The sequence below is a fragment of the Thalassophryne amazonica genome, chromosome 2, assembly GCF_902500255.1.
Source record: "Thalassophryne amazonica chromosome 2, fThaAma1.1, whole genome shotgun sequence".
In the NCBI taxonomy this organism is placed as follows: Eukaryota; Metazoa; Chordata; class Actinopteri; order Batrachoidiformes; family Batrachoididae; genus Thalassophryne; species Thalassophryne amazonica.
Window position 1 is genome coordinate 92,743,678 of NC_047104.1, and position 14,011 is coordinate 92,757,688.

The 14,011-nt window shown below is 40.3% G+C and overlaps 1 protein-coding gene across 1 annotated transcript; it reads right to left on the reverse strand.

The window, feature by feature from the left end:
* Positions 1-867: 867 nt before the first annotated feature.
* LOC117527156 (ammonium transporter Rh type C 2-like) lies at positions 868-13,612 on the reverse strand. Its single transcript, XM_034189381.1, has 7 exons — positions 13,419-13,612; positions 13,160-13,297; positions 11,036-11,172; positions 10,703-10,827; positions 1,891-1,964; positions 1,670-1,740; positions 868-1,597 (listed from the first exon to the last, which is right to left on the reverse strand). The coding sequence occupies exons 1-7, from the start codon at positions 13,566-13,568 to the stop codon at positions 1,564-1,566; spliced, it is 729 nt and encodes a 242-aa protein (XP_034045272.1). The 5' UTR covers positions 13,569-13,612; the 3' UTR covers positions 868-1,563.
* Positions 13,613-14,011: the final 399 nt, after the last annotated feature.

Below are 14,011 nucleotides of genomic sequence, written 5' to 3' on the forward strand. Positions count from 1 at the left end.
AAAAGGAACAAAAATAGATCTTAGAAAATTGAAACATTAAAATGAATAAATGGCTCAACATGATAGGATTCAGAGCTTGTCTATTCTGAGCTTTGTGAGGAGGAACCGATTCAGGAAATGAAGCATGAAAGCAGATTTTAAAAACACTGAGCTATTATGTACAATATAATCATCACCATTAGGTACATAACCTTGTGTCTTTTCTTCTGGTTGGATTTAGTAAAAGACATTTTCCAGTCAATATATACCAAAAGGCTTCTTACATTTCTTTTTTTTTTTCATCAGTGTACAAATGAAGGATTGTTCATCATACTGTCACATCACAGCTAAACCTTCCAATAACTGGCAAAGGTGCAGAAGACAAGTGTGGATAAATGGTGTGTGGAAAATGTATAAAGTATTTTGTCTTTCAGGACAGCTCTAGATGAATTATACAGTAAGTGCTAGGACCTTGTCACACCTTGACGATTTAGCCAGTGTATGCTGACCGTAGTAAAAACACTGGAATACGCAGGCATATGTCTAATAAATTATGTAGCTGTCACACCCTTACAATTTAGCCAGCTTATGCTGACAGCCCCATTTCCACCAAGTGGTTCGGGGTCAGTACTGCATGGTATGATACGTGTCGGAACAGCTAAGTCTGGCATGGTTTGTGTTTCCACTGTTGGCAGAATCCTTTTGTTTGAGAGGTGGAACACTTAAATTTTGACAAGCACACCATCGAGTGCGCGTATGCTGGGGCACGGCATCTCTTCTCCACACAGAGGCAAAACAGAGTAATTTAACATTATTTTATTTTGTCTGGGTGGATCATGGGATTTATTTTCATTGCGTGCAGAATGCTGAAGAATTGACTGATGTCTGTTGGAACAATTAATTTAAATAAGTTAATTGTTTTGTTTTGGGACAAAGCACCAGTGCTCTCTGATTCAGGCTGAGAAACGCACTGGAAGCAGAAAAACGATAGAGGGCTTGCTTTAAAATACTATGTTTCTTCAGCCAGACAAGGAACTAAAGTATTTTCAGATGTAGTTTTCTAAAATTAGGGACGCATTATATGGATAGGTTTTTGTCAGGCTGTGATAATGAATCTGACTGAATCAAACAGGTCAGATTAAGACTTTATATTTTTCTCAGTGTGTGAATGGTTTAAATATTTGAAACAGTCTGAACTGTTTGCATGAGGGACTGCAGCTTTGAGCCAGTCAATGGACGCATCAATGGATGTATTTAGACTTAGGGAGTAACTTACAAAACATGTGTGTCAACAATCACATAACTTACCTACAACTTATGCTCTGCGTATGGGGACATATTAGTCAATGCTGGCATACGTCACAAATATAGTGCTTTGCTGAAAATGTTTTGAGATACTCGCATATTAAGACGTATATCAGCATGCTCCTAACTTATACAAAACTTACCCATAACGTATTAGACATAAGCCAGCGTATGCCAGTGTTTTAATACGGTCAGCATAGCTGGCTATATCGTTCAAGGTGTGATAGGGGTGTTACTTCACAACGTGTTAAGTTCAGGATGATGTGTAATCTTCCGCGCCTAGCTTTGCTCCACAGAGAAGTTTGACTCCATCCTGTGAAACACAAAAATGAATGATTTATGTGAATTCATGCTGTAAGTAAGAATGTACGGTTAGTGATCTTACATGTCTTGGTGCTTGTGAATCATGTGGTTATACTCCAAAACAGGAGGGATGGTCTCCTCTTCCTCCGGAACCTGAGACAAGTCACATAAGCAAAAAAAAAAAAAAAAACAAAAAAAAAACATTTAGAAAGAAAGACAGAGAATTTCACTTTTTAAACAACTCAAAAAGCACTTAAAGGGGTGAGGGGGAAAACATTTAGGCAACATAAAAAGCATTCTCACCTCCCAGTAAACTTCATCATCAAAGCAGTTGTCATCAGCAGGGTCACCCCAAATAGGAATCTTCAGGATTAAACCTGGGGGGGGGAACAAAAGGTCAATCTGGCAATTCTGCTTCTAAATCACCTGATGATACAGTGATGTGAAAATATTCAGCTGTGGTAGGCCCACTTCTGTTAATCAGCTAACAGCTAATTAGAGATGCTAATGTTTTTGTAACCAGATTAGCTTTTCAACTAACTTTGAAAAACCATTGGCAGACCAGTATGCTTCTACTAAATTTATTTCAGCTAACTTTAAAACAGTTAACATTTTTTAAAGAACGTTTAATGAACAAGCTTAGTCCTATGGTTGTTTATGCACTAATTCCAATGGGTTGCCGTGGACTTTACATTGGGCGCCCTCTGGTGGACATATTTGGCCCCCTGAAAACATCACCAAGCTCAATACAAACATGTAATTTGGTCACCTTTCAAAGGGGTCAGACTCGTGAATAAAGTCAATTTAATGTACAATGGTTAATTTCAGCTCAGCTTGGTGTAAACATCTCATTGTTCCAGGCAGTGATAGCTGTTAGCTGTCTCTTAGAAGCAAGCTTGAGACAAAACAAAACCAGCTGATTTCAACAGACAATCAATGCAGCCTGTGCTTGTTTTCATCGGGCGGCCAGTCGTGGAGGTACGAATTCTCTCCTTCAGATTGGCCACTTAGTTTAGTGCAGCAGATAACTGAAACAATCGTGCAAATGGTGATACAAGCACCAGAGTTGGCACAAATACTCCTTAGACATTACTCTTTTGAAAAAGCCGACTGGCCACTTGAATTTTCAATAGGCGGCCAGGTCGGGGTCAGTTGAAGAATTACACAGGGGTCAAAATTAAAAATGCTCAAATCATTTTGAAAACTACACCACCTTATTTGTCTGATCGTAAAGATCCCAAAAGGTATAGTTTGGACGATCTGTGACTGAATGATCAGGAGTTATGGGGTAAAAACAGAAAAATGGTGACAAAGGTCAGTTTCAGTTTGTACACAGGTCAAAAGATAAAGTTCCTTCAATTTTGGTAAAAAGTGATGCAAATTATTGGTTGAGCTAATAGGATTAATAAATGGAATAGTTTTGATTGTGTTGAATGTTTGGTCTCCAAAGTAAAGGTCAAACAAGGTCAATGTCCACTGGATTCTATGACAGGTGACATATGTTACCCCATAACATGATAACTAAGGACCCGGTCCCACTGGTGTTTAGGAGGATTTGCGTATGGATTGCTCACAAAATTGGCTCATATTCGCTTAACATCCGCAATATGTGTGAAACATGCTTGTATGAGTCGGCTGACACCCGCAGACGTCCGCAATGATCCGCAGAGGCACGTTTTTCCGTTACCAGGATTTTTGGCTGTGGATGACATCCGCCTTACATACTCCGTACATACTCAATACATACAAATACTCAATCTATGCGCTGTATATCCGCCGTTATCCGCAACTAAAGGGGATTTGTGGCTCGGCAACAGACTGGGACAGTGTGTAAAATGGATATTTTGCGTGCCCATCATGTCCACATCATGAACTAAAAGAAGTTGTAGCGACTCACACACCAATTGACACACACCAATTAGCTAAACTGCAGGATTGTCTTACAGACATAAAGACATGGATGACCTCTAATTTCCTGCTTTTAAACTCAGATAAAACTGAAGTTATTGTACTTGGCCCCACAAATCTTAGAAACATGGTATCTAACCAGATCCTTACTCTGGATGGCATTACCCTGACCTCTAGTAAAAAGTAAAGTAAGTAAGTCCCTTCGGCTGCTCCCTTGTTTGCACTTGGGGTCGCCACAGCAAATCCAAGGTGGATCTGCATGTTGAATTGGCACAGGTTTTACGCCGGATGCCCTTCCTGACGCAACTCCACATTACATGGAGAAATGTGGCAGGGGTGGGATTTGAACCCGGAACCTTCTGCACTGAAACCAAGCGCATTAACCACTTGGCCACCACCCCTGCATACCCTGACCTCTAGTAATACAACCTGATAATAATGAATTACAATAGTCCAGCCTAGAGGAAAAAATGCATGAATTAGTTTTTCAGCATCACTCTCACACTCCAAGATTTCTCACAGTATTACCCTGACCTCTAGTAATACTGTGAGAAATCTTGGAGTCATTTTTGATCAGGATATGTCATTCAATGCGCATATTAAACAAATATGTAGGACTGCTTTTTTGCATTTGCGCAATATCTCTAAAACTAGAAAGGTCTTGTCTCAGAGTGATGCTGAAAAACTACTTCATGCATTTATTTCCTCTAGGCTGGACTATTGTAATTCATTATTATCAGGTTGTCCTAAAAGTTTCCCTGAAAAGCCTTCAGTTAATTCAAAATGCTGCAGCTAGAGTACTAACGGGACTAGAAGGAGAGCATACCTCACCCATATTGGCCTCTCTTCATTGGCTTCCTGTTAATTCTAGAATAGAATTTAAAATTCTTCTTCTTACTTAAGGTTTTGAATAATCAGGTCCCATCTTATCTTAGGGACCTCGTAGTACCATATCACCCCAATAGAGCGCTTCGCTCTCAGACTGCAGGCTTACTTGTAGTTCCTAGGGTTTTAAGAGTAGAATGGGAGGCAGAGCCTTCAGCTTTCAGGCTCCTCTCCTGTGGAACCAGCTCCCAATTCAGATCAGGCAGACAGACACCCTCTCTACTTTTAAGATTAGGCTTAAAACTTTCCTTTTTGCTAAAGCTTATAGTTAGGGCTGGATCAGGTGACCCTGAACCATCCCTTAGTTATGCTGCTATAGACTTAGACTGCTGGGGGGTTCCCATGATGCACTGAGTGTTTCTTTCTCTTTTTGCTCTGTATGCACCACTCTGCATTTAATCATTAGTGATTGATCTCTGCTCCCCTCCACAGCATGTCTTTTTCCTGGTTCTCTCCCTCAGCCTCAACCAGTCCCAGCAGAAGACTGCCCCTCCCTGAGCCTGGTTCTGCTGGAAGTTTCTTCCTGTTAAAAGGGAGTTTTTCCTTCCCACTGTTGCCAAGTGCTTGCTCACAGGGGGTCGTTTTGACCGTTGGGGTTTTTCGGTAATTATTGTATGGCCTTGCCTTACAATATAAAGCGCCTTGGGGCAACTGTTTGTTGTGATTTGGCGCTATATAAATAAAATTGATTTGATTTGACTGCATACAGATTGGACATGAATAAAGTGTTTTTATTACATCAGCTTTGCGTCTGCTTTGCATCTGATTTGCGGTGAGCAAATCAGATGCGGTGTTCACAGCTGACGCCATTCTTGTTCTACCGGCTGCCACGCGCTCTGTGGGATGCTACGTACATAAATAATTATTTTGTGGCGGATTAATCATTTTATTCTGCAAATTGCCTGTTGAAAACGGCTCTAATCACCTCCTGAATCACAGAGGAAGCTGCGCTGGGCTGTGCGAACGGCTAACAAGCTGCAGAAAGCTTTTGAGCCGTCTAAAAAGGTAATTCTATTGACTTGTTTGCATTGTCAAGGCTTGATGAAACAGTTGCATGTTTTTTCCTTCTTGTCTGCAGCTGTTACAGCATTTCTTCCTATGTTTATAACAGATTTACCTTCTTGTTATAATCGTTCAGACGAGCTGCGCTCTGATGCAATCCGCTGATGTCACCACTCGCCCGGTTCACTGCTTATTTACTCCAATCAACTTGTCCAGCAATTGCTCCAGAGGCTGTAGTGTTGGTGTGAATAGTGATGCCGATGGCCCGGGTGCACTTCTTTTATAACCGCAATGCAGATGGCGCGCACGCGCAACACGTGCGTGATGCATTCATAATACACCTGTAATACTGCCGTGATAATCGCAATGCGTCGGATGCATTTCCTCACTACATGCACTATACAACTGTGATTGTTCATCATATATTCGCTACATTATTAATATATCTGTAATTCATACTGGGACATTTGTCATTTTTGGCCATTTTTGTTGCAGACAACAACGAATGCCCGTACTCTGTGTACTCAATTCATGCGCAACTAATCCTCTCCCCAGTGGGACCGGGCCCTAAGCATGATACACTGTGCACGGATTCACTCCTTGAGCCAATACTTTCTTTGCTTTATGTAAATGATATTGTGTCTGTCTCAAAATTACTTAAGTGTATTCTGTTTGCAGACGATACCACTTTATTTTATTCTGGAGAAAATATAAAAGATGTAATGCAAATAGTAGAGAAAGAATTTCACAAAACTATGAAATGGTTTAATGCTAATAGATTGTCTTTAAATATTAGTAAAACTAAGGGCCCTGTCCCACTGGGGAGAGGATTAATTGCGCATGAATTAAGTATACAAATTGCAGGTGTTCGTTGTCGTCCGCAACAAAAATGGCCAAAAATGACAAATGTCCCAGTATGAATTACGGATATATTAATAATAGATAGAGAATATATGATGAACAATCACGGTTATATAATGCATGTAGTGAGGAAACTGATCCGACACATTGAGATTATCACGGCAATATTACTAGCGTATTATGAATGCATCGCGCACATGTTGCACGTGCACGGAATCTGCATTGCGGTCATAAAATAAGCTCACTCGGGCCGCCGGCATCACTATTCACACCAACTATACAGCCTCTGGAGCATTTGCTGGACTTGGACAAGTTGATCACAGAGTGTTGTCATGCGAGGGTTAACTGTTCATGAGTTTGGGGAGTGGGAGGGGTGTTTTTTTTTTTGAGAGTGTCACAGAAAACAGACTTCAGCCTGAGTTGTGGCTAAACAGCAACTCTTCCTTTTGTTGGTGTTAAATAAAAGTCCTGGATTGCAGCAGCTATTATGTCTTTGTGGATCTACACAGCTGGACCGGCACTGACTGGCAGGTATGTTGCTTTCTGCCACATATAATACTCTGGGTTTACGTGATGTGTTTCTTATGCATTCACAGATTGTCCGCAAATCAGCAGCAAAGCAGATGTAGTAAAAACGCTTTATTCGTGGCCAATCTGTATGCATTTGCTACAACTTATTTTAGTTTGTGATGTGGACATGATGGGCAGGCAATATATCTGTTTTACACACTGTCCCAGTCCGCTGCCAAGCCACAAATCCCCATCAGTTGTGGATATCAGTGGTTAACGGCAGATATACAGCACATAGAGTGACTATGTATTGTGTATGAATTGAGTATGTATGGAGTATGTAAGGCGGCTGTCATCCGCATCCAGCTTTTTGAGCTACTCAAAAATCCTGGCTGCAGACATGCGTGCCTCTGCGGATGCTCACGGGTGTGTTCAGATGACAGCCGACTCAAACAGGCACGTTACACGGATATTGCAGATGTTTGGCGAATATGGGCCAATTTTGTGCGCAATCCATACCCAAATCCTCCTAATGCCAGTGGGAAAGGGCCCTAAGTTTATGATTTTTTTGTAATAAAAAGAAAGAAATCGATGCATCATTATTGGTTCAAGGATCAGAGATTGAAAGAGTACATGAGATGAGAAGTTTTTAGGTGTTATGATCGATGAACACTTGTCATGGAAATTTCACACTGATGATGTCAAAGTAAAGGTATCCCAAATTATAGCTGTGATTCTCTAAATAAAAGTGCATTGTTTCTATTGTATAACTCATTGATTGTACCATATCTGCCCTATTGTATTGAAGTGTGGGGAAGTGCATGTAAAACCTATGTTAATCCACTTTTCCTTTTACAGAAAAGAGCCATTAGAGTTGTCAGTGGAAGTGAACATAGAGAGCCAAGAAATTCATTATTTAAAGAATTAAAGACTTTGAAATGTAATGAATTGGTTGAATACAACCTTCTAAACGTTATGTATAAAGCTCATAAAGAAAAATTACCAGACAATTTGCAAAATAAATTTGCTAAAAGAGAAAGTAAAAGGAACTGAGGTTTTTACCAAACCCAGATTTAGAACAACTTTAAAGGAACGATTTATTTCAATCAAAGGTGTCAGTTTATGGAACAGTCTCGGTTGTAAAATTAAAACTTCCAAGTCCATTTATATATTTAAAACATTTTGAAGTCTTCTTTGTTGCAAAAATATAACTCTGTAGAGTAGTATTGTTGTTATTATTATGTGTTGTTTGTTATTGTTATTATTGTTATGATTACTTGTCATTTTTTTTATGTTGTATATTCTGAAACTGATTAGATGTCTGTGTGAACACCTCTGATGAACTGGAGCTGTTGATTTTGTATCTTAAAGATAAGCTTTGCTTCTTTCTGCTCCTTTTTCATGATGAATGCTGCTGTTGCATTTGTCTTTTAAATGAATGAATAAATAAATAAATGAAATGAAATGAAATCCGCAGCAACCCATTGGCAGAGTAGGAGTTAAAGCCAGAGTAAATATATTCATTAGATTATTGAAATTGTTTTTAGTGTTTACTTTTATTTCATAATTACCTTGATGGAATACCTATTATATTTTTGCCCCTGTTTGTTTGTTTGTCTGTTGTGTGTGTGTGTGTGTGTGTGGTGTGTGTGTGTGTGTGTGTGTGTGTGGGTGTGTGTGTGTGTGTGTGTGGTGTGTGTGTGGTGTGTGTGGGTGTGTTTGTGTGTGTGTGAACAGCTCGGAGCCCACAATTTTTCATATATCCTAATGACATTTTTACTGAACATTCATATCTGGATGGGAAAGAACTGATTCAATTTTCAAGGCCAAAGGTCTAAGTCAGGAAAACTATGTACATTTCTGCACAACAAATTTGTCATTATTAACTTTATAGTGTTAAGGCATGTTAGTGTAAACTGTTAAGTTTCTGGTGTTATTTTCAAGCAAAATTTTCAGATGTGCGTCGATTCGATTCTGATGCCATTCTGCGTGATTGTGGCTATGTGTGACGGGGGTATTAGTGTTTAAATAACTATTTAGTCTGGACATATGCAGACCCTTTGTTCTGTTGTTAGGTATGATGACACAGACGCCATTGTGAAGCGGAGACAGCAGAGAATTTTCAGTGAAACACAGAAACAGGCTGAACAGCATTGTTAAAATCTGTTCAAAGATCATCTGAGTGAAACAAAGAGATTTAAACTTGTTCTGTAATCAACAGATCTTCCGGGAGGCTGAAAGCATCTTGTCGTTGTCAGGTCATGTTCTTTCACGGGAGTTTTCTCTGCTTCCAACAGGATGCTGTTACGAGGTCTGTCCAAAAAGTAAAGGACCTTTTTATTTTTTTCAAAAACTATATGGATTTGAATCATGTGTGATTGCATCAGCCAAGCTTGAACCTTCGTGCGCATGCGTGAGTTTTTTCACGCCTGTCAGTTGCATCATTCGCCTGTGGACAGGCTGTGAGTGAGCACTGGTCCACCCCCCTCGTCGGATTTTCATTGTCAGGGAAATGTGTGAATGATTTGGAGTTTTGCTGCATCAAATTTTTCCAGAAACTGTGAGAGACAGCCAGGTGGACACCATTCGCTAAATTCAGATGGCTTTCAGGGATGATTTTATGGGGATCACACAGATTGAGGAGTGTTACAGCCGGTTTAAAGACCGCCCACAGCAGCTGAGAGCGCGCCGCGTTCCGAGCGGCAATCGACAGGCTAAAATGACCAGATCATTTCCAAACTGAACGCTGTGTTGATCCGGGACGTCGTCTGACTACCACAGAAATGGCAGAAGACGTGGACATCAAGACTTTTTCAACACATTCCACTGTTACAGGAGTTTTTGTCATGGAAAGAGGAGTGGAGGAATGCGCCACCGTGCCGTGAATGGCGCGGGACAAAACCACAGGAATTCGCGCGTCGTGATGGAGCCGCATGGCGCAAAGCAACGCTGTGATGAAGCCTCACAGGACATGTTCTGGCATGTCCAGCTAATCCACAATTTCTCGGATAGTCACACGACTGAAAAGCCACCGAAAGCCGTCTGAAAGCCATCTGAAAGCCATCCTGTGAGACCAACACGGAGGTGGTTTTGTGCCGCACCATTCACAGCTCTGTGGCGCATTCCTCCGCTCCTCTTTCCATGACAAAAACTCCTGTAACAGTGGAATGTGCCGAAAAAGTCTTGATGTCCACGTCTTCTGCCATTTCTGTGGTAGTTAGATGACGTCTCAGATCAACACAGCGTTCAGTTTGTAAATGATCTGGTTTTGAGCCTGTCGATCGCCGCTCGGAACGCGCCGCGCTCTCAGCCGCTGTGGGCGGTCTTTAAACCGGCTGTAACACTCCTCAATCTGTGTGATCCCCATAAAATCGGCCCTGAAAGCCATCTGAATTTAGAGAATGGTGTCCACCTGGCTGTCTCTCACAGTTTCTGGAAAAATTTGATGCAGCAAAGCTCCAAATCATTCAGACATTTCCCTGACAATGAAAATCCGCCAAGGGGGGTGGACCAGTGCTCACTCACAGTCTGCCCACAGGCGAATGACGCAACCGACAGGCGAGAAAAAACTCACACATGCGCACGAAGGTTCAAGCTTGGCAATCACATGTGATTCAAATCCATATAGTTTTTGAAAAAATAAAAAGGTCCGTTACTTTTTGGACAGACCTCGTATGCTTCACCAGTTTGTAGAACAAGCGTTTTGTTGTTTGCTTTTTAAAAGTCGTTTATCCCTTCAGCGATTTGACTTTTAAATGCTCTGTAGGTTTGGCGTGTTGCTACCCATTTTAACTCCTTCTTAAGTCTATTTTTATCTGTTTTTATTAGTTTTATTGTTCTTGTATCTTGTTATGTTATTGTGTTTTTTTTATGGGCTACTCAAATTTTATTGCCCCTTGTGGATTAATAAAGTTGTTTGATTGACTGATTACGTGTTCTCCAAACTCACCAACAATAGCTCCCCCAACAAGCCCAAATGCAATCGCCACACACGTGCCAGCAGCCTGGAAGCCTCCCTGCGTGTTTACACTTCTGTCTGCAAAGGGTCCTTCAAAGTCAAATACCCGTACCAACCTAAAAATTTAAAAAAGACCCTCTTTTAAAAGGTTTTTCATACATTAATTTTTTGCTTTAATCATTCCATGAAGAACAGCAATATTTGTTATGAGTTACAGTAAACCAGCAGCAGTGTAGAAGACCTCTGCTGAGCAGTTTTAGTCACTACTCTGGAGTCACAAATAAGATTTTTAACAAGCTTTTTGACATCACTGATCTGACTCACCCTTCTGTACCGTATACACCTTCAGTTGCAGCTGCAGCAACGATGGCACCTGTGAAACCACCGAGCATCCCAGGTACTGCATGAAGGTTATGGATGCCACAAGTATCCTGGAGCTTCAGGTACTTCTCCAAGAAGGGCTGAGGAAAAGAAAAACAGTTTATAGTTGAATCAAAGTAGGCAGTAACACAATTTTGAGTTTTAAATTCAGTGTCTTTCTCAAGAACAAGTTAGCACTCAGGCTCGACACTTGACTCATCAGTTAGTGGACAACCTGCTCTATTAACTGAGCTACAAATGGCCAAGAGTGCAACCATTTAACACTGAGACAGAGACAAATGTCATAATTACTCTCTCTGTGGGTGAAGGGGCGATTGCATTGTATTTTATTTTTTTCATTGGCATACGTATGTATTGTCTGTGGAAAAGATGGCTAAAAACAGCTGGACAGATTCTCTTCAAACTTGGTGAGAATATTACAGTATATGGGTAGACAAAGAGTTTTGGAGTAGTATAGTTTCAGGTCAAGGAAAACATGGTTCAAAAAATGCCCTTTTTGGTAAATCTCAGGAACCAAGAAGTCTACAGGGATCAAACTGCCTGTCTGTCTGCCTACCTGTCTGTCACAACAGCTTACATCAGTTCTCCAGACTGTCTTCAATCAATCAATCAATCAACTTTTTCTTATATAGCGCCAGATCACAACAAACAGTTGCCCCAAGGCGCTCCAAGGCGCTTCACATAACTTTAAATGTATTATGTCAGTATGATTTTTTAATAATGTAGTTATATGCCTAAATTTTAATTACTGAATAAATTACCAGATTTTCAGTTGTTTCAGTTTACAGTACTGAAGTTAATTGAACTTAACAATTTTAAGTACAGAAACAAAACTTTTAGATAAAGCTGCGGCAGCAAGATGAAGTGTGAGCATTCCCTTGGGCTTTTCCACCCACTGGGGTCCTCATATTAACACTCAGGCACCTGTGTGGCACCAGTCACAGGCACTAATGGGTGAAGTTTCCAGATTAGTTTGAACCTAAATAAAATTCTTATTTATAAATACAGAAACTTTTTTTTTAATTCTCATATCAGAAGTTAGAAAAGTGTTGCCACAGTTACTTTGAAAAAGTAATCTAATCACTGATTACTCCTTGAAAAAGTAGCTTAGTTACTTTACTGATTACTCAGTTTTAAAAGTAACTAAGTTACATTACTACTTACTTTATTAGTTACCTTCAGCAGCTGCCGACAACACCTCCCTGCCACAACATGAAAATGATAACCCGTTTTTCCAATACTCACTTTATAGTCTCCTTTTCAATATAAATACTTGTTTTATAAAAAATAAAATAAAGACATCCTTCTTGACCTCAGATTTAACTGCTGACAGCACTGTAATGGTAAAACTTACCATTTCTAACCAACATTGTTTATAAATGTAACTATTCAATTCTTTCTAAACATTTTATCTGTTGAAATTATTATTATTATTATTATTATTATTATTAGTAGTAGTAGTAGTAGTAGTAGTAGTAATGTATGAAAAATGTCTTCAAAAGTGGATCTTTAATCTAGGGCTGTTGTAGGGAGCCACACCCCCCCACGCCCCTTTCCTACATGGATTTGCCCCTGACTTGCTGTTTCAGCCAAAGAAAGGATAACATCGATTTATGCAGAAACCATGACCAGATCAACAGGTAAGAGTTTTATCAGCGTTGTTTTTTACATCATGTCGTCCTCAGAAAGAGACTTTAGGTGCATTTGAGTGGAAAAAGCGTTAATATTTGTAACGTGTCATGGATCCGCTATTGTTAGTGAGGAGACAGAGAGCGGCTGAATTTTAAAGAAAAAAAATGTGTAAAACTGATTTGTAAAACCATAGCTCTGAGTGTCACTGTGCTTTGAGAGACAACTGTTTTTTCAACTTGGAGCTGCTGCCCAGCAAAGGAAAAGCTGCAGCTCGCTGAAAGTGGACGAAGTAGTAACACACACTGACTTGGAGAAGTAACTTTAATTTGATTACTGATTTGGACACGTTAGATTACTCATTATTGAAAAAAGTGGTCAGATTAGAATAACACGTCACCAGCATCAATGTTAGGGAATGAAGGCCTGCAGGCTTACCGTGACAACGAGGAAGCCAAAAGTGGAGATGACGCCACAGCAGAAGCCCACAATCAGTGAGCCATAGGGTGTGATCATGAACTCAGCTGCTGTTCCCATGGCTACACCACCAGCCAGCGTGGCATTCTGAATGTGGACCTGTCGGGTGAAAAAGAGCCTAAGTTGATAGAAAAGCAGCTTGGCTATGAGTTTGCATCCTCCTTATTGTTGTTTTGTGTGTGTGTGTGGTGGTGTGTGTGTCTCAGAGGTAGAATATTACCATGTCTAGTTTGCCTGTTTTCTGAGACATACTGGAAATGGCCACAGTGGTGAGCACAGAGGAAGCCAAGGCAAGATAGGTGTTGATGGCTGCTCTGTGTTGTCCGTCACCATGGTCTGCGATGGCCGAGTTGAAACTGGGCCAGAACATCCACAGGAAAAGTGTACCTGTGAGAACACAAAACACACAACAGATTCACAGAAGCAGTGTTATGCATATGATGTCATCATGTTTGTGTTTTATGTTGACTATTTATATGGATGCAATAACTTCAGATCAAAACAGGTTAATCAGCTGATATTTAAAATATGGGTAGTCTTTAGAAAGAATTTGAGCCGATTAGATTTGGGGGACGTTTATGCATAAAAAGATCATTTAGAACTAGAATATGTCATTACTATTGAATAGTAGATAGTTCAGATAAAATAATAGGTACCTCGTGTGGCGTAGGTGGTGCAATATGAGTGTCACTAACATAATTTTGTACATTTTCATTCCCTGCCGCCATAAGGTCAGAAGACGAATGTAGAAAAACTCCATTCATCACACTTTCTGGAGTCTATGATAACTTGGACAAACTGTATCAGATTGTC